The following is a 21505-nucleotide window of genomic DNA, read 5'->3' on the forward strand; positions in this document are numbered from 1 at the left end:
CAGTGATCTCTCTGACCTTCTGAGTTTTGCTATTTGTACTCTTTACCTAATCACTTAATATTCTTTGTGGAATATGGGGGGGGATTAAATATGAGTAAATAAGTGTCTACATGTCAGTCTTTGATCATTTACAGTCTACAGCATCTCCTTGTCATGTTCGTTATAGTATGTTTCTATTTTCTATATTTATTAGGGTATAAGCTCGCTGAGATCACCTACTATATTTTATCCTTTCTCATAAACCCCATAGTTCCTTTCACGGTGTTTTTTGTTTTTTGTTTTTGTTTTAACAGAAGAGTTAATTAAATATTTATTAGTTAGACTGATTGACAAAAACATTTCCTGAATATCTTTATTTGCATTAAACTCTGAGATAAATTTTTATATATTAACCATTGTTGAATATCAACACATGTATTTTTTATATGTACATATACACTTAGAAACACATGTATTATTCTGTTTTATTCTTGTGTTTTAACACCCATGCTTTTAAATTTTGTTGTATCAGTTTGCCTTTTGTCTCTGAGTTAAGAAATGTGTTTAAAAGTCATTACATAATATTTAAAGATACTGATTCTTTTGCTTGAAAATACACCACAGGAATCCAAACTTTCATTTCACAATGACAGTTTCCGGCTTGGTGAACTCAGACTACATCTTATGGCCTCTGTAGGGAAGATGTTTAAGGATGGCTCAATGAATGTTAGCCTTAAACTTAAGACATGCACACTTGACGATCTCAGAGAAGGCATTGAGAGAGCAACATCAAGGTTTGTCATCTCTGAACTTGCTGTACGTTATTTAAGGCTGACATTATACCTGACATTCGGTTGCTAGGCTTGGGATTATCAAAAGAGATCTTTGGTCATACTTCAATTTGAAGTGCATCAATAAATAGTGCTAATATCAGATTCAGTTCCTGTGAAATTTGAATTAAAGGGAAATTTAATAATAAAGTGGAGTACTGTCTTAAAAGCAGGAACTAAGAGAATGTAAGAATTTTAATAATGAAATTCACATAGGGTGGTTTTTTGGTAACATATTTTTCTAAATTGTCCCCAAAAGGCAGGTTCTTTTTTTTTTTTTCCATAAAAAGCCTGAAAGTTTCTGATCTTTTCTTTATCTTAGTTGTTTTGTCTGTATATTTTAAACCAGTATTCTGAAATTTTTTCCAAGTTTTACTAGAAATGTAATCCCTAGCATTTTCACTTTATCAAGCCAGTACTTAAACATTAGTTTGTATTAGCCTCCTGTAAAGTGGGAAATAATGTGACTTTAATATTCTAATTATATATTTATTCCTTTCTCAAATATTGAGACATACTCTTTTTGCCCTTGATGTTCTTTGGAGAAAAACTATGCTGCTCCCTAACCAGGGGCTCCATTGAATACATACTGGATACTTCTGAGCTCTTTGTGTTTCCTAGAGATGAATAAATGAGGAAAGAGTGCTATCATGCAACCAGCTTTTCTAGTTTGCAAATTTCGTGTTTGGGGTAGCTGTCTGCTGCTATATAGGCAAGGGTAAGGCCATCATCTGTTTGGTAACCTGTTCTTCCCAGCATGTGTGAGGATATGTGGCAGCTATCACTGCAGACACTTGATAAACACTGGCTGATTTGAATTTGATTGAATACTTTTGGACTCAAATTATATAGGATGATCTTTGGAGATAAATTTGTTCAGGGAGGTTTTATTTTGTAAACTAATGTAAAGAGGTTGACCTTTAAATTTTGTGGGACCACATTAATGTGTTTTGTTAATTCCTTTTAGTAGTCATTCATTTATTTTTCTGCTACTGTATTATAATTATAAAATAATCTGTAATTGCTTAAAAACATGAGTCTTGCTATAGAGATTAGGAGACTATGTCCTAGTTGCTAATTAGCTAATTAGACCCCAGTTAACGTTGACCTGTTTTCTGTTCAGATTAAAAACTTAAAGGTGAAACAAAGACTATTAAGGTGTATAGGAAATTTTTCATCTTTTAAATTATTTTTGCAAGAATAAAATAATGTATATATTTTTTAGAATGATTGATAAAAGGAATGATCAAGATGACAACAGTTCTATGATTGATATAAGTTACAAACAAAGCAAAAATGGAAGTCATGTTGATGCTGTTCTTGACAAGCTATATGTATGTGCCAGCGTGGAGTTTCTGATGACTGTGGCAGATTTCTTTATCAAAGCTGTGTCTCAGAATTCAGAAAATATGGCAAAAGAAGCACAGATTCCACTACGACAGACAGCCACAGCAAAAATCAAGATGGAGAAAGGTTAGTAGAATTTATCTGTTGTAGATGACAGCTTGTCGTATATTTTAACAAAGATTACAAGAAAAAAGAGGAATGGACAATTCAAGAAAGTGAAATACTCTTTCCAATTTAAATATATGCTGTGGAAAACTTTTAGTAAGCATAAATTTTTAAGAGGTAGAATAGAAATATGTATTGGATTAGGGGCTAGGAAACCCCTGTTCTGGTTCCAACTCTGCCATTAACATTTCTTTACTTACCCAAACATAGAGGGAGTTAATCTGGGTCTTTGGTTGGGAGACTGTTTTATAGAAGGGCAGTCTTTTATTCAGAGAAAATATATGGAAGAATTATATCCATTGAAGCAATTGAACAGATAGAGGCAGAAGGTGATATCAGACCACCCAGCACGATGCCCCTGGACATCACCATAAACACCTTAAACTAAGGGGAGTGTGTGCAAATGTCTGGTCTTGATGTACACCGAAGTCACTTCCCTGCTCTATAAATTACTCTAGCATTACCAAGTAGATCAGTGATTTTCTTTGTTAAATTATAATTGTCTCAGGTCAGGCATTTATCTTTCTAATGCATAATTCAGCAAGATTGGAAAATACCATTCACTGGCAAGGTCAGAATTTTATTTTTTCATTTACCTTTCCTAAACAGTAATTATATATCTCTATATTCATATACATAGTTAATGCATTAATCCTATAGATTGTAGGACACTGATTATGTGTTTTATAGTGAAGTCAGAGTCAACTTTATCAGTCTCTTATCCTCTTCCTGATATTACCCTCTCCTGTTTTCCCCTCCTGTCTCTGCAGTGTAACATAAAACACATTCATGTGTTCATATGTGCACACACCTTAATTCAGACAAAACCAACTTCAAAACAAGATTATTCTTGCTAGGTCAAAGTGGAAATGATGTTGTGTCAGAGATCAGATTGCATTATCCCGCACAATCAGCATTTGTTAATAATTTATCATTAGTATCAGTCAACTACGGTTAATTCTGCCATATCCCATATAGCAAGATATTAGAAACAACCTAGCAACTTATAGATAGTATATACTCAAGTGACAAGATACGTTTTGTGACATATTTTTTGGTTGCTTTTTTTGTTTTTTCAGATGACTCTGTAAGACCAAATATGACTTTAAAGGCCAAGATCACAGATCCAGAAGTGGTATTTGTTGCCAATTTGACAAAGGCCGATGCTCCTGCTCTGACAGCCTCATTCCAGTGTAACCTGTCTATGTCAACCTCCAAACTTGAACAGATGATGGAAGCTTCTGTGAGAGATCTTAAAGTCCTTGCTTGCCCTTTTCTCAGAGAAAAAAGAGGAAGAAACATTACTACAGTAAGAATTGCCTTATATTCTAAGCACGGATTGAAGATTGGCAGAAATGGTGGATTCGTAGAATCCTAGAATGTGAGAGCTCTGTAAGACTTCAGAGATTATTTACTACAAATTTGAGGTTTAAAGTTAAGGTTGAGTTCCGAAGATGTTAAATGATTCAGCCATGCTGCCATTGGCAGAACTGGGAGCTACCTTTAAACTTTTTCCTTTCATTGTACCATCTTTTGTAGAACAGTAGTTGAATTTTAGTACAAATCAGCATTGAAGTCATGTGACCAAAGAGATTGTGTTTTGCTGTATTAAAAGTTAACTTCATGGGCACCTGGGTGGCTCAGTTGGTTAAGCATCTGACTTCACCTCAGATCATGATCTCACAGTTCGTGAGTTCAAGCCCAGCATCGGGCTCTGTGCTGACAGTTCGGAGCCTAGAGCCTGCTTCGGATTCTGTGTCTCCCTCTCTCTCTGCCCCTCCCCTACTGTGCTCTGTCTGTCTGTCTGTCTCTCTCTCTCTCTCAAACATTAAAAAAAAAGTTAACTTCAGTTATGTGTTCAAGTTATTGTTGAAAAATATTTTAGTTAATTGATTGCCATACCAATAAGTGTTAAATGTTAAATTGAGAATTTTACATTAAAGAGGATTCATTGGGGCGCCTGGGTGGCGCAGTCGGTTAAGCGTCCGACTTCAGCCAGGTCACGATCTCGCGGTCAGTGAGTTCGAGCCCCGCGTCAGGCTCTGGGCTGATGGCTCGGAGCCTGGAGCCTGTTTCCGATTCTGCGTCTCCCTCTCTCTCTGCCCCTCCCCCATTCATGCTCTGTCTCTCTCTGTCCCCCAAAAAAAAAAAATAAAAATAAAAAATAAAGAGGATTCATTGTATTATATGACTCATTTGCATAAATTAGGAAAATTTATGACCAAGTGGCTTACATGAAGAAATGCAACATTAGACTTAGTCTGTACTTCATCATGAAGCATTCTTGAGCAGGATCATCTTTTGGCCTGTCACAGAAAGCTTATAATTAATTGATTACTCCAGGAAAAGCTTTTCCTAATTTTTTTTTTAAATGTAAATAATACAATACTAATTCCTCCATTCACTTGAGGTGTAAGGTTAGTTTACTTATTCAGTTGAGGTGTAAGGTTAGTTTACTTATTTCTTTAATGATATATATATATATATATAGTATAAGTAAATTTATTTACAAATATAAGCTTAATAGTTTTAAGTAAGTCATTGGGTTTACAGATTGGAAATTTGTTTTTATAAGCACCTTATATGATATTCAAGAATGACTTTGTGTTCATCATAGGGAAACTGTTCATTTACGTACCTTACCACAGTCTTTTTCTAATATGTTAACAAAACTTTATTTTTTTAATGTTTATTTATTTTAGAGAGACTGAGAGGGAGGGACAGAGAGAGAGAGAGAGAGAGAGAGAGAGAGAATGCATGTGCATGCATATATGGGGGAGGGGCAGGGAGAGGGAGAGACACAGACTCTGAGGCAGGCTCCAGGCTTTGAGCTGTCAGCACAGAGCCTGATGCAGGGCTCAAACCCATGAACTTTGAGATTATGACCTGAATCGAAGTTGGACACTTAACTGACTGAGCCATCCAGCTACCCCAGAACTCTTTGTTTAAAATAACAATTTCAAGTTATTTAGTTGTCATAAAAACTAATAATTAACAATTTCATTTCCTCATGTACTTCTTTGTGAATGTAAGACTTTACCATAGTCTTCACCTCATTTTTATGGATATTTTAAAGGCATATTTTACAAAGGGTATCGTTTGAAAGATATTTTAGTGAGAGCAGACATTTTATTTTTTTTTTAATGTTTATGTATTTATTTTGAGAGAGAGAGAGAGAGAGAGAGAGAGAGAGGGAGAGAATGAGCAGGGGAGGGGCAGAGAGAGAAGAAGAGAGAATACCAAGAAAGCTCCACACTGTCAGAGCAGAGCCCTACAGGGAGCTCGATCTCATGAACCATAAGATCATGACCTGAGCTAGAATCAAGAGTCAGGTGCTTGACCAACTGAGCCACCCAGGTGTTCTGAAAGGAAACATTTTAAACTTGTATTAGTAACTGTGCATCCTTACATAAGAATTGACATAAAGGAATTGATCAGAACTGCTTACAGTCCTTTGACAATGTACACGGATTTGTCATAATTAAGAGCCCTCACAAGAAAAGTTCTCACCTAATTTCATTTGTCTTTTGCTTTTGGCGTAAGGTATCATTAAAGATCTCAAGTTAAGGGCCCCTGAGTTGCTTAGTTCATTAAGCATCCATCTCTTGGGCTCGGCTCAGGTTATAGTCTCATGGTTTGTGAGTTCGAGCCCCAAGTTGGGTTCTGAGCTGACTTTGTGGAACCTGCTTGGGATTCTGTCTCTCTTTCTGCTCCTCCCCCTCTGATGCTCATGCGTGCTCACACACACACACACTCTCTCTAACAAAAATAAATACGTATTTAAAAAAAAAGATGTCCAGTTAAGTAAGACATTTCTGGTGTGTATTATCTACGTATACATAACAGATTTTAACTAAGGAAATGTGAATTTTATTTATTTGTTACTAGGTCTTACAGCCTTGTTCTTTATTTATGGAAAAATGTATGTGGGCTTCAGGAAAACAAAATATAAGCATTATGGTTGAAGAATTTATAATTAAGGTCAGTGCTTATCATATTATTTGGGTAAAAATTCTTGTTTCTAGCAATATCTTTTGATGTCTCTTCTAACTAGAACATTACGCTACTTACATTACATATTCAAACAGTAAATACTGCTAATATTAAAAGCCATTTTTCTTTAAAGCAAATTTTTTTCTATCTTTTTATAACGAGAGTACTTTTAAATATCTATAAATGATTGAGATAGTTTATATCCATTATGTTTGCTTTTTGTGTGTTGGGAAGATTGGGTTTGGGGGACAGCAGAGATGGGATGGGAAGAGAAGAAAGTTGGGATGGAAAAGTGAAGTTGCCTTTATTTGTAGTAAGTTATTTTAGGCTTTTATTCAGGTATAATGTGAATTTAATAATTACATAATTAAATGTTTTATTTGGCTTTTAAATTTTTGTAATGACAGATTACTGAATAACTAGAATAACTAGAAATAAGTTATTAGGATTTGCTTTTTATTAATCTCTTATATTTGAAGTATTGGAAAAACAATCTCTGTTCTCCAATAGCATTTGTATTGTTTAAGTATGACCTCATAATTGGTTATAAATGAAAGACAGAGAATAATACTTCCCCAAATCTCTTTTTCTGTCTGTCCAAAGGACGCAATATTAAGGTGGTTGATAGCAGTTTTACTATACCATAACCGATAGTGATTAAACCAAGGCTCAAACTAATGTCATTTGAGTTACCATATAAATAACAGTGCAGTTTTCTCTCAATATTTTAAAATGCTCAGTAGTTTTAGATTGAATTTTGTTAACAGATTTACTTTTTGAAGAACTTAAGGTGGTCATTCAGGGGGAAAGGTCTTGAATTTGCATGCACTTAGTCTAAGACAATAGGTTAAGGTACTGGGAATATTGTCTTTCCCTTTCTTTGTATATCAGTTTATTTGTTTATTCATGCAGCAAGCATTGTTTGAGCTCTTACTTTGTACGAAAAATGTCTATACAAGGCATTGGTGATACATAGTCCATATCTTCAAAGAACTTACTGATATATGTGAGAGAAAGAAGTAAATCAATGATTCTGGCTTTCAGAGCTGGAGGCCTGTACTGGTGCTTTTGGGAGCACAAGTAAGGGTCCTGTGATCAGACCACGACATCAGGGAAATCTGCCTGGAACTGAGGCTACTTGAACTGAGTTTTGAAAATCTGATGGAGGTTAGAAGCAGAGGGAGGCTGAGGGTTATCAAGACAGAACTGACAATATGCACAAAAGTAGAGGTATGAAAAACCTTTTAAGGACTTAGAGTAGTGATTCCACGTGGTTGGAGAGAATGGTGTGGTGGAGTTGTAAGATTGAGAGCTCTAATTAAAGGTGACATTAATAAGGCAAGGACAAAGAAGGGACTTAGTGGACAGGTAAGTTTGGGAAGAGGCTCATACTACTTCCTTCTTTGGGTGATGTAATCATATCATTTTAGCGAATTACATAAGTAGAGGTTGTGAGAACAACAGTAAAGGAATCCACTTATTTAACCCAGTATTGCTTACACTTTGGGAAACCCTGGTATCACATCACAAAGACTTTTGTGTCCTCAGCTAAAGAGAAGTTTGAACTGCATCCTTAAAGTTAGGGGCAATTGAAGATTTTAGGCATAGGAATGGCATGCCCAGATTTGAGTTTGAGGAAAAGAAAGCTGGTGGAAATGTGGAGGGTAGACTCTGAGGGTCCAGTCAGCACTGGACATAGTAGGCATTATCAGTGTAGAACTAAGGTGCAAGGCTAGGAATGAGGAGGTGAGCAAAAATACTATACAAAGATAATAAGAGGTAGAGTTTGCAGAACTTGGGGTAAGTGGAAGGGGATCCATGGTGATTCTTAGGCTTTTTGTTTCAGTCAGAAAAATGAAAATCATGTATGTATATTTTGATGAGGATCATATACTTTGGTTTAGTTAATGCAACTGGTTGAAAAATAAAAAATTCAGTTATACTACATTTTTCTTTTCATATAACCGTATTTTATTATGAATTGGTCAATTTAACTTTAGGTTTTGACATTAACATATAATATTAATTACTTAATTCCAATGTAGCCTTGGCAGAAATCATGGGTATGATGTTAGCTGACTTGACATATGGCTTTGTGTATTCTCTTTTGTTTTTCTTAGGTATTAATGTAATGTGTTTAAATTTTTAACTTTTTTTAAAGTTTTGTGTTATATATTCTTCTCATTTAGAAATAATTTATTCTTAACATTTTTCTGCTTTCTTTTTTAAAGATTTCACCCATAATTCTGAATACTGTGATGACGATCATGGCTGCTATGTCTCCAAAGACAAAAGAAGATGAATCCAAAGATACATCTAAGGAAACAGAAAATATTTGGGGCATCAAATCTATTAGTGATTATAACTCTTGGTTTCTTGGTGTTGACATGGCAACAGAAATAACAGAAAATTTCAAAGACATTCACTGTCTATCTATAGAGGAAAATTGTGCTGTTGTTGTAGAGTCAGTTCAGGTTACCTTAGAATGTGGCCTTGGGCATCGAACTGTACCTTTATTACTGGCAGAGTCTAAGTTTTCAGGAAATATTAAAAATTGGACTTCCCTAATGGCTGCTACTGCTGACATGACATTAGAGGTATGACTACATCATTTAATACTTCCAGAGCCAACTTCTCAAAATTACACCTGCAGAATTAAGATGTGCACTTTTCTTGTTTGTGCATGGCTGCAGCAAGTGTGTGTGTGCGTGCGTGTGTGTGTGTGTGTCTGAATAATATATTCTAACATTTAACTTGTTGATGCATAATGTAGTATTATTTAGTTGGTTACTGTTTTTTAAAGACTTTTTGTTAAGTAATTTATTTATGGCAGTAAAGTAAGAGAGTAAAGGAAAATGTACCCTCTTTATAGCTATTCTTTGTGTCTTGAGGTATGTTGTTAAAATGATTGGCATGTAACATTAATTGTGTAATATTTTTTCCTAATGATTATAGAAATATGTTGTTAAAGTTGAAAGACTCTGTTATTACAATTCTGTGCCTTTCCAGGTTCACTACTATAATGAAACCCATGCTGTTTGGGAGCCACTGATTGAGAGAGTGGAGGGGAAGAGACAATGGAATTTAAGGCTTGATGTAAGGAAACCATACGATATCTTTATATTGATGGCACTCAGCACATTCATTTATATTTTTTAGTTTAATGATTCTCAAGATTTGTGATCTAGGATTCTGGAGGCCCTTTTAGGGGGTTTGTGGGGTCAGAACTATTTTCATAATAATAGACATTACATATCATTTTTATTCTCATTCTCTTGTGAGCATACAGTGGAATTTTCCAGAGACTGTGTGATATTGCATCAGAATGAATACTGAAACAGAAATGAGAATCCGCTCGTCTTAAGGCAGTCACTAGAGAGATTTGCCAATGCCCCTCTTTTTACTATTAAAGATAACTTTAATAGTTATATTTCATTAAAATATTATTCAACATATAATTGTTTTTAAATGAATATTTAAAATTTTCTCAGTTTGGGTTTCTAATAGATTTCATAGTCATAGATCTGATCCATATAAATGAAGCTCTTTGAGATCATCAGTGATTTTAGGAGACCAAAACATTTGAGAAAACTTGAATTGTAGTTCATGAATTCTTTGTGTGTTATCTCTTGATGGTATTTCTTGAGAGCACTTCAGAATCCTGGATACCAAAGCACATTTTTCTTGACTAAAAGGAACATGAATTATATACCCCTAACAAGTGACTACACTACAGTTCTCTGGTGTAGCCTGAAGTGTGAGGCGCTGAAATTGACTCAGCAGATTCCTATTTTAAAACTGCGAAGCCACTTAACTTGTGTCCCAAATTCTTCTCAGTAAAGTAGAAGTAATATTTCTGCTCTACCTGTCTCTGGCATAGACAGGCTAACAAATAGTTTTGTATATGGCCTTTGAGCTCTATTAGAACAAAAACTATGGTGGAATCTGATGGCTGGCAAAAGCCTATCGTATTATGTGTAGGTGTTAACAGAATTCCACATTACCTCCAGTGAGGATCGGTTTAGACTTGAGGGTCATCTTCCATTACACCTCAACACATAAGGACCAATTAGTCAGACGACACTGGGTAAATAGCTTCCTCTGGGGAATGCACAAGAAACAAATACTGTAACTGACCTGGAGAGCTTTTGTGACACAGTCCGAAACATTACCCCGTGCACTGACCACACACTGCAAAAAAGACTGCTGATCTGTGCTGTGTCTAAGCGAAGCACTGGTTGTTTTTGAAACTGAGACTTTTGACCAGCCTTAATATGAAGGGACCAGTTTAGGAGAGTTTAACACTTTGAGAGTTTTAAATTTTTGTTATTAAATGGCTAATAACTTAAATGTGTCACATTATTTATCTTCCTAGGTAAAGAAGAATCCAGTCCAAGATAAAAGTTTAATTCCAGGAGATGATTTTGTTTTTCTTCCTGAGCCACAAACAGCAGTTCATATTTCTTCAGGAGACACAATGAATATAACCATATCCAAAAGTTGCCTGAATGTTTTCAACAATTTAGCCAAAGTATGTTTGGTTTTTTCTTGGTATATTTCAAATGGGATTTTAAAATGAAGCATGTACGGATTATTTATGCTTGTCGTCACAATTACTTTCTTAAAAATGTTTAATTTTGGAAAAAAATTGAATTTTGCAAAAATTTTATTGCGATGTTATGTTCCTTTTCAGGGTTTTTCAGAGGGCACTGCTTCTACTTTTGACTACTCTTTAAAAGATAGGGCTCCTTTTACAGTGAAAAATGCTGTAGGCATTCCCATTAAGGTGCAGCCCAATCATAATCTCAGAGTAATAGGCTCCCTTGAGAAAAGTGGTGTTTATGATGTTGATGCTGGTCAGCATTTGGAATTGGAATATGCCAGCATGGAACCTTCACGTCAAGGAAAATTATCTATGTTGAGCCGTCAGGAAAGCTCTTTCTTCACTCTAACCTTTGGTATGCTATATTTATTTTATATTCATCTTTGGAATTGTAGCTGTGTGGCTTATTTTTGTTAAAATGTAAAGATATTGCTGCAGATACCTTGGGAGACAACATTTCTAAAGGCTTGAAACAAATAGTTGATAAGCTCTTATTTTCTTCCTCTAAACTTGAGACAATTAAATTTAAGAATTACCTTAGAAAATTAGATTATTTCTGTGCCCTTAAATAATGCCGTCTGTAGCATGCTTCAAAAAGGATGTGAGTCCATTGAGGAGAGGAAAATGAACTATATTCAGAAGGCATAAAATGTTGACAGTAATTATCACCATTACACAGAAAAGGTGATTATTGCTCTATAGTTGAAAGAAAAGGAACAAGCTGAAATTTGTGTGATTTAAGAAATTTTTTTTATTTTTATGTAGATTCCAAGTTAACATACAGTGTGATATTAGTTCCAGGCATGCAATATAGTGATTCATTACTTCCATATAGCACCTGCTGTTCATCACAAATGGCCTCCTTACTCCCCATCACCTATTTCACCCATCCCCCCACCCACCTCCCTTCTGGTAACCATCAGTTTGTTCTCCATAGGTAAGGGTCTGTTTCTTGATTTAAAACCCGAAGAGAAATTGTTTTGGGTCAAAACATTTTATAACTAGTTTCCTTTCTTTTTTTATTTTACTCTTTTTTTATTTTAGTTTCTTTAGTTTCCTTTCTTTGTTGGTTCCTACGTCTCAGAAAAGCATTTTGAGTAGTCGTCATGTTCAGTCATGAAGAAGAATTCCCTTGTATTATTTTAAGGTGCTGATGAGTACTCTGTCTGAGAGAAATATAGGTAAATTGGTATTTGGAATGCTTCTCACTTATGCTCTGCCTTAGTACCTCATGGATATACAGAAGTTGCAAAAGTCCCTGTTGCCAGATCCGGACGGCGATTGTATAACGTACGGAATCCCAATGCCAGTCATTCTGACTCAGTCTTGGTACAGATTGATGCAACTGAAGGGAATAAAGTAATCACTCTTCGTTCTCCTCTGCAGGTAATCCATTAAAGTGAATTGTGTCCCTTGAAGTATAGCAAGAAATCTTCAATCATTTGGGTGAATATAGGAATATGATAAAACATGGAGCTAATACTGATTATTCAGAAATACATAATAGATTGAATTGGCTGCTATTTCCAGTCTAACTTGTTTTTATTCTAGTCTTCATTTTAAATGTCTGATTAAACAGTTTTGTTATTTGAAAGGCCATTTTTGTTATGGTCTAGGTTGAAAATTAAGGAAGATTTTCACCTCTTTCTTTAAAGATTTAGAACTGGGAGTGTTAATAATTATAAGTGGTTGCCAAATAAAATAGCATTCCATTCTCTTTGTATATCACTTGGGATTGTATGTTTCAAGTATATCTGAAGGAATACTGGAATGATCTCCCCAGAAAAAGATTTTAGCATCTTAATCTTTTCTATGTTTAAGGCTTTATCCATTTTTCTTTTCCTGTGCATTATTACAGGTTTCATTATATGGTCATCAAAAGAACATTTCTTCCTACTTAGAACATCAGATAAAAAAAATAAAGGATTTCAACTTTTGGCCATTGTTATCTCTCAGTTTGCTGTTCTAGCCTATATCACGTTATAGTCCAGGAGAGAGAGTTGTAGTCCTTTTCCTTATATTTCCTTTGCTATCCTTTTCTGTTTTCACATGGTGCATTGAAAAGAGGTTATAATGGGGAAAATATTATGGCTGAACTCCAAAGAGTAATACATATTATACACAACAGTGAACATCAGTGTAGAACGTGTGACTCTCTCAGAACTTTTCAACTGCCACTTAAACATCAAGTTTCTCATGTAAAGCACTTAAATATCCTAAAATTTTTCAATTATCCATAAAATATCTTCTAATACTGGGCTTGAAACTTTTAGATCTAAAAGTAACTGTGTGCAGCTCACATTTTTCTTTTGGCCATGTGTTATCTTTTTAAACAACTTGTATGTCTTTTTTATCCAACAGATTAAAAATCATTTCTCTATTGCATTCATCATCTATAAATCTGTTAAGAACGTTAAGCTGCTGGAGCCCATTGGAGTAGCCAGCCCTGAAGAGGAGTTCCATGTTCCTTTAGATTCATATAGGTACCTATTTCCTTGAAACTAATGCTTGAAAACTAATACAAAGTTTTAAAAGGTTCACAATATATATTTTTAAATATGAATTGGGATCTATATTCCAGGAAAAAAACTTATATTTTTATTATCTAAAGATGTGTAAAAGCCAGTTTTAAGACATCTAGAGAAATACATTTATTTAATCATTGATTTACCAGATGAAAAATTTCTTACTGTATAGTTGATGTTTTAGCACTTTCTGAAATTTATTTTTACTAGGTTGCCTTTATAATTGAAGTGACTATTTTTTTTTTTTTTGACTTGTCATTGCTTACACAGCGTTTTGTTTTTGTTTTTGTTTTTGTTTTTTTCCCAGAAAGTTCCTCCCTGAGTTAGCTATGTGACTTTGGGCGGGTTTCTTAACCTTTCGTAGCCTTGTTTTCCTCCTCTGTAAAAATAGGAATAAGTATTTACCTTGTAGAGTTACCAAGAAGATTTAATGAGATTCTTAAGTTCTTGATAAAAGCTTTTTTCCCCAACTCTGTTTTCTTTTTTCTCTAGATGTCAATTATTTATTCAGCCAGCTGGTATCTTAGAGAATCGGTACAAAGAATCCACCACTTACATTTCTTGGAAGGAAGAACTTCACAGGAGCAGGGAAGTCAGATGCATGCTTCAGTGTCCGTCAGTAGAAGTCAACTTCTTACCTCTCATTGTCAATACAGTTGCTCTGCCTGATGAATTAAGCTATATATGTAGCCACGAGGAAGATTGGGATCCAGCTTACATTATCCATCTTTATCCTACCCTCACTTTGCGGAACCTTCTCCCATACTCTCTAAGATATTTACTTGAGGTATGGCTCTTGTATTTTGTTTGACCTTTATTATTGCAGAGTGATTTCTAGTTTTTTCACTATGTTTTTAGTTGAGGTATTTTTACATAGCATAATTGTAATGCTTTAATAATATTAATAATAGCAAAAACCGATACAGCAGTTAGTATGTGGCAAACGCTATACCATGTGCCTTACCTGTATTAACACATTTAATCCTTGCAATAACCTTCTGGTGTAGGTACTATTATTAGACCCATTTTACAGAGGAACAAACTGAGTCACATAGGAATTAAGTGACAGGCCCAAGATCCCACAGCTAATAAGTTGTAGAGCTGGGATTTGAACCTAGGTAATTTGGCTCCTTGCTCCCTTCCACTGAGCTCTGCTGCATCTGCTATGAAATAAGAACCATATCAATCTCTTCCATTAGCTGATGGATAGAAAAAAGCCAGTGAGGAAGCACTCATCTTACTTTATTCTAAAGTTAATTTTAAAGTTTTTATTGTAAAGTTAATAGTCTTATTTGATCCAGGTTTCTCTTGAACTTAAAATAATTAGTCTGTCTGATAAATAATGGGCAACATTTTTAGTAATGACATATGATAAATATTTTTAGATTCTACATTCCACAACATTTTAAAATACAAAAGTCTGGAAAGTGTTGGAGCTTAAATTATTTCTTTTCTTTATCTGACAATGAGCCACCCCTCAGTTTGTAAAGGCTAAAATGAATTAAATGAACTAAAAAGTATTTATGTAAAAGAAGCTTTCAAAAAGGAAGCCTGATTTATTATGTGGCTATTAATCATTCTAAAAACAATTCCACATCCCTTAGATAGTTTGTCAGAAGTTTGCTCTCACTTTCCTTCTTTTATTTATATGGGAACCATGAGGCATAGCATTTGAACAGAGGGTGAAGCTGAAGCCAGGTGGTTAAGTGGCTCATTAATGACACAGACAACAGCCAGCATTCCTGAATCCATCCTTGGATCCTAGGCCTAGATCTGACTTTATTTATTTCTTTATTTTTTCAAAATCTGTGGCCATTGACTTACTAATAGCCAAATGACAGTTTCTCCCTTTGGCTGTGATATAATATTTTTCATTGTAGTCCTTAGTGGTTATTGAACATTCATAATATGTAAGCCTGGGACTCCACTGAAGTCTTGTCAGTTAATCTGAATGTGGTACGTTATTTATTAGCATTTGCATAAAATATGGATGTTGTTACCGCAGAGTTTTTAAAATATCACTAAGCAAATTTAGTTTTTGTTTGTTTGTTTTTAGGGAACAGCAGAAACTCATGAGCTAGCAGAAGGCAGTGCTGCTGATGTTCTCCATTCGAGAATCAGTGGAGAAGTAATGGAATTAGTTCTGATGAAATACCAGGGCAGAAACTGGAACGGACATTTCCGTATATGTGATACGCTTCCCGAATTCTTCCTTGTGTGTTTTTCTCCTGACTCTGCAGAAATGATGACAGTTGACTTGTCAGTACATGTCAGACGAATTGGCAGCCGGATGGTGTTATCTGTTTTTAGTCCCTATTGGCTAATCAACAAGACTTCTCGGGTTCTCCAGTATCGTGCAGAAGATATTCACGTGAAACATCCAGCTGATTTCAGAGATATTATTTTATTTTCTTTCAAGAAGAAGAATATTTTTAGTAAAAATAAGGTGTGTTTTGGTTGATATAACAAGTTAAAATAGATAAATTCCTAGTTTGGAAATTTTTGAGTCATTAGCCTTCCCTCAATCCATGCTTACCAGTTTGCTAAGTGCCATTGGTATGAATTAAGTCCAAGGAGACTTTTAAGGAATGCATAGTCAAGTGGGATGTTAGGATTAGCAAGAGTTTCCCAAGACTGAATTGCCCTTTTCTCCATTGCCTTTAGAATTGCTTCTGTTCTGGGGCACCATGGTGGCTTGGTTAAGCATTTGAATTCGGCTCGGGTCGTGATCTCACAGTTCGTGAGTTCAAGCCCTGTGTCGGGCTCTGTGCTGACAGCTCGGAACCTGGAGCCTGCTTCAGATTCTGTGTCTCCCTCTCTCTCTGCCCCTACCCCCCCCCACCCCCTACCTGTGCGCTTGCCCTCTCTCTCTCTCTCTCTCTCTCAAAAATAAACAAACATTGGAAAAAAATCACTTCTGTTATTTTAGTAGTGTCAGGTAGAAAGCTTGACTTTATGTACTTTACCAGTAATGGCATTTCAAAAGGTGGAACAGTTGGATTTAGCTTATACTAACTGAGCCCTTCTATGTATGAAGCCCTAAAACCAAGCCTTTGAGAGAGAAACCTAGTGCCTAAGCCTGGTCTTTTCTGCTCTGGTCCCTTCATTCCTTTGTAGACTCCTATCATGGAATTGCTTCTCACACATTATCCTAAGTGCTCACTGCTAGGCCTTTGTGTTACAGTTTCTGCCTAAAATGTCTCTTCCCCTATGCTTTTTCCTGCCTGCCACATCTTTTCTGGTTCCCTGCTGTTTATCTTTTGGCTGTCATTGTGCTCAGGCCTAACATGTGTGAAGGATTTCTAACTGCTTAAGTAGAGCTAGATAGTACAACCTTGTTCTCTTAGAGCATTGGTTCTCAAATTTCAGAGCATGTTAGAATCACCTAGAGGGCTTTCTAAAATACATTTCTGGGTTGTGCCCCTGATGTTTGATTCAGTAGGTCTGGGTAAGGTCTGAACATTACATTTAGGTGATGCAATGTCAGTGATGCTGACAGTGCTGGTCCAGGGACCACATTTCAAGAACCATTGTCTTAAAGTGTTGATTAATCCATAGCATTTATTTACCTGTTTATGTGTCTTACCTGTGGTTGTCCTCAGGTTTTTTATAATCTCGATGGAGGAGAGCAGTTAGATCTCTTCTCTAAAACTTTATCTAAATCTCATAGCCAGAAGTAAACTTTTTACCGTCTCACCTTGGTAGCATTTTGTACTACTCGGGTAGCTCTTAATCCCATTCATTCTTGTATCATAATTATTAGTATGTGTTTCCCATCTCCCTGTTTAGTTGGAGCTCACTGAAGACAGGAACTGTGTCCTGCTGTCTTCCATTCTGCTGACCATGATGCCTTTCATTTAGCATTTGATAAGTAATGTTAAAGGAGTAAATTCTTTATGTTTTAAAACTTTTAAGAATTTGTTGGCTCATTATCTTAAGTCTAACACTGGAAAATATTATTTTATGTTAAGCTTTTCTTTTTAAACAGCAGAGGGTCTCATTGGCATACGTCTTTAAATTCACTAAACTCATTGCATAGATGAATGGGAAGATCAGAGCTCTGCATTTATTTTATTGGCCTCTAGAATATCTGTGGTTCTCTGACCCATTGGCATTATGGCTTTGATTATTTTTTTCTATGTCCTATGATACTAAATAAATTTCTAATAGAATAGTATCTTTCCCTCAAATAAAATTAATGTAGTGTTTTAGGTTTCTTATATGATGGTTATGTGTTCTCTGTTGTAGGTACAATTAAAAATTTCTACTAGCGCCTGGTCCAATGGTTTTTCATTGGATACAGTGGGAAGTTACGGATGTGTGAAGTGTCCTGCCAACAGTATGGAATACCTGGTAAGATTTTGCTTGCTTATTCACCCTTGACTTCGTTCACATTTTCTTCAGCTCCGTTAACCAGCTAGGTTCTAAGGGGTACAGAAATTTGAATTCAAAGTATTATGTACAGGACTGTTATCTCTATAAATTTCTTTGACTACTAGTATGAGGACAAGACCTACGTTTATCAAAGTTTAAGAAGTGAGTTGAATCCATCCACGTCAGCAACTTGTAAATATTCAGAGTATACAAGAGTCCTCATTCCACACTACTCCCTGCCAGATGTTTCTTAAATCTTAGATTTGACTGAAAATTTGAGTAACCTGAGGTCAGTTGACGTGTTGTAATTGCCACTTTGAAATTTTTATCTTAATTTATTAACAGAGAGATGATAAAGCAGCAAAACTTGAGCCTCTACACTAATTATAAAACAATTTATGTTTGGAATGTTAAAAAAATAAAGAATACAGCTAAACTAAATATGTTATTACAGTCATCATTAGTTAAATTACCGTTTGATATTTCTTGAATTGATTTCTGATGGAGCCAAACTAAGGAGCCAAGTATTTTTCTTAGTGAGAAGATAATCAGTAGTTGAATATGGCTTAGTAGTTACTTTATTTACAGGCGTTATTTTAAAATATCTTAAGAAATCTTTATGTGAATGGGGTGTGTGTATCATTTCAAAGAAGCTTGTTCCTTTACACAGGTTGGTGTTAGCATCAAAATGAGCAGTTTTAATCTTACACGAATAGTTACCCTGACTCCCTTTTGTACCATTGCAAACAAGTCGTCATTAGAACTGGAAGTTGGTGAAATTGCGTCTGATGGCTCAATGCCAACTAATAAGTGGAACTATATTGCTTCTTCAGAGGTAAAGTTTTCCTTCACTATGACTGGCTCCTGAAATGTACAAATAGATATAGACAGATAAATAAGAATTGCATATACTTTTGTGTTACCCTCACTTTGCTACAGTATTTGTGTATTAAAACATGACAGCCAGCTTTGACTTTTTTTTCATAAACACATGTTAAAAAAAAGAAGAAGAAAATTACTGGTAATATTTATCACTAGCCAGTCTAGAGGGTTGACACTCAGGCTGTAGTTCTTCCTGTATGTATAGAACATGGATGTGTACTGTGAAAAGTACATTAAGATGACGTACTATGAATTGTCTCAGTAGTCAGGATAGTGCCTCTGTGTTCAAGAAGTATATAATGCTGTTGGAGGGCTTAAGACTCATATAAATTCACATGTGGAAAAAAAGATTGTGTATGCTAAGTTATAGGTGGTTGTAGAATTTGTGTAAAATTTCAAGTTTCCTTGAAAATTCTGCTAAAATTCAACCCCCTCACTTTACCAAGAAGGAAGTTAAAATCTCATACTTTTCTAAGATTGGTGAAGTCTTTGGAAGTCACGATCATTGTGGCCAAGAGCAAAAGGAATGTTTCATAGAAGAGGTGAGAGTTAGACTAAACTTCACAGGCTCAATAAGATTTTAGGAGATGAACAGAGTGAGGGAAAGAGTGTAGAAGAGGACAGGTGCAAAGATGAGCCTTAGTGCTTGAATTTGTGTGAGTTTTCAACCAAACCAGTTGACCTTAAGGATAGAACCATTCTTCTGTATGTCTCAAAAACAAAATTATATATATTTTTAAAAACTTAGCAAGAAGCTTAAGAGGAAGGATTCTAGTTATAGTGCAAACAAATTTAGAGTTCTGAGAGACATGGGCTTTCCAAGTCACTTAGAATGATTTCTGTAGCCTTGGCAACAAATAAATGCTCATTATCATTGATGGGGGTTTGATAACAGTATCACTTTTATTCAGAAATGGAATTCACTTACTACTCTATAACAGAAGGGCATTTTGTATTATATTAGGAACTAAAACCTCAGTTTCACAGATAAGGCTCAATGAGCTATATAATTTTATTAATATCAAACATGAAGATAATGTCAGGACTTCCAACGAGGTCGCTGGTGTTCTTTTCACTGCCTTCAACTGTGTTTCTAGTTTATCTAGGAAAATATATGCTATGAAAGAATTCATAGTGCGTTAAGCAATTAAAATGGAGTATGCACAAAAGCAAATGTTATTAAGATTATAGGTTTTAAATATTCAAGATACTTGAGTCATTCTTAATCAGTAAACTCTTTAGTTTCTCATTTGTAATTTTTTCATAAGTACATGAAGACTACTAAATCTGTATTCTTCTCATGGAGTTTCTTTGGTTTCATAAATAGTCCTTATATTGTCAGTAACTTTAACATGAGATGAGGAAACATTTTAAGAAACAAACGTACTAATAATTGTATCATGGTCAGATTTAGAATTAAAAACTTAAGTAGCCATTATCTTATTGATACCACAGTACTGTTTTAAGACTGATACTAACTTTTGTATTTTTAGTGCCTTCCCTTTTGGCCTGAAAATTTGTCAGGCAAACTTTGTGTGAGAGTGGTGGGCTGTGAAGGTTCCTCCAAACCGTTTTTTTATAACCGACAGGATAATGGCACTTTATTGAGCTTGGAAGAGCTGGTATGTTTTCATGTTTTATAATAAAACATCTTTGGTTTTGAAATTTTGCTTTAAAATATTTTATTGAAGCATGCTATAAAATCTGGTAATTATGTGAAGGTGCTAATATATATCTCATGCTGTACATGTATTTGTAAGAGATCAGAGAGCCAGTGTGCTCTTCATTAAGAATATAAGAACACAACCTTTTTGTGTCTCCGTAACTGACTGCAATTCCAAATGTCACTGCAAGTTAAACCAATACTTCAAACAAGTTTTTTTTCTACAATAGAATGGAGGTATCTTGGTGGATGTAAACACTGCTGAACATTCAACTGTCATAACGTTTTCTGATTACCATGAAGGATCTGCGCCTGCTCTGATAATAAACCACACACCACAGGACGTCCTCTCATACAAACAGAGGTATGAAAAAAAAGCTACATGGAAAATCTCGTTTGCTTTTTACTGGCCCACAGTCTTTTCTGGGAAACACTTGGAGTGTAGATGAGTTTCACATTCCACGTGTTTTCTGATTTTAGAAAGGTAATGTGGAACACATGCTGTTTATTATAATACCCCCAGCAGGTGTGGAGCAGTTCTCTGTAGTCCAATACATTAATATTCCTGCACCTGTTGGGATGAGCAATGGGTGTTGTATGGAAACCAATTTGACAATAAATTTCATATTAAAAAAAATATTCCTGCAGCAAAACTTATAAATATTCATACCAAGTGGGATAAATAAAAATTAATAGTCTCGCATCAATTCAGAGCCATTTTTTTAGCCAAATGACTTTTGACACCAAACTGATAAGAGCTTTTACAATTTCAGAATTGCATATGAGGAACTGTGAACCTCTTTGAGCATTATTATTCTTTTGTAATCTGGTAATGCTTTGTTGTTGTTGTTTGTTTGCTTTTGTTCCCAATAGAGGTGGTAGATTAAATGAGAGGACAATAAGTAGATAGTGGTGTTGAATATAAGTGTGGGATGATAGGAATTTTGTTGTTCTTGCTTGTCCTGTCATTTGGTTTGGATGATGCCGTTATATAATGATTTAACAGATAGTTTTACACCCTGACAATGTATGTTGTATATTTGCCAGGAATTATTGCTATAAATCTGCAAGGCATTATTTTATATATGTATAAAATCTTGTATATACATAAGGTTATTTTTATATAGAGAATTATTTTATATAA

The 21505-nt window shown here is 35.1% G+C and overlaps 1 protein-coding gene across 5 annotated transcripts in view; it reads left to right on the forward strand.

Moving 5' to 3' along the window:
* VPS13C (vacuolar protein sorting 13 homolog C) overlaps positions 1-21505 on the forward strand; it is a 195257-nt gene that overhangs the window by 130791 nt on the left and 42961 nt on the right. For all 5 annotated transcript variants that reach the window (XR_008417070.1, XR_008417071.1, XR_008417072.1 and 2 more), the window contains 16 exons: positions 604-773; positions 2035-2282; positions 3401-3630; positions 6210-6302; positions 8546-8911; positions 9324-9410; positions 10690-10845; positions 11008-11272; positions 12143-12303; positions 13279-13400; positions 13935-14229; positions 15499-15888; positions 17691-17795; positions 18487-18651; positions 20192-20320; positions 20592-20725. Coding sequence is in view for 2 of the 5 variants with exons in the window: in XM_053889012.1 (XP_053744987.1) it covers positions 604-773; positions 2035-2282; positions 3401-3630; positions 6210-6302; positions 8546-8911; positions 9324-9410; positions 10690-10845; positions 11008-11272; positions 12143-12303; positions 13279-13400; positions 13935-14229; positions 15499-15888; positions 17691-17795; positions 18487-18651; positions 20192-20320; positions 20592-20725 (3116 nt within the window). In the remaining 3 variants the exon portion in view is untranslated. The remainder of the gene's footprint in view (positions 1-603; positions 774-2034; positions 2283-3400; positions 3631-6209; positions 6303-8545; positions 8912-9323; positions 9411-10689; positions 10846-11007; positions 11273-12142; positions 12304-13278; positions 13401-13934; positions 14230-15498; positions 15889-17690; positions 17796-18486; positions 18652-20191; positions 20321-20591; positions 20726-21505) is intronic.

This window comes from Panthera pardus, unplaced genomic scaffold (assembly GCF_024362965.1).
Source record: "Panthera pardus isolate Hobbes unplaced genomic scaffold, ASM2436296v1 HiC_scaffold_24, whole genome shotgun sequence".
Taxonomy (NCBI): Eukaryota; Metazoa; Chordata; class Mammalia; order Carnivora; family Felidae; genus Panthera; species Panthera pardus.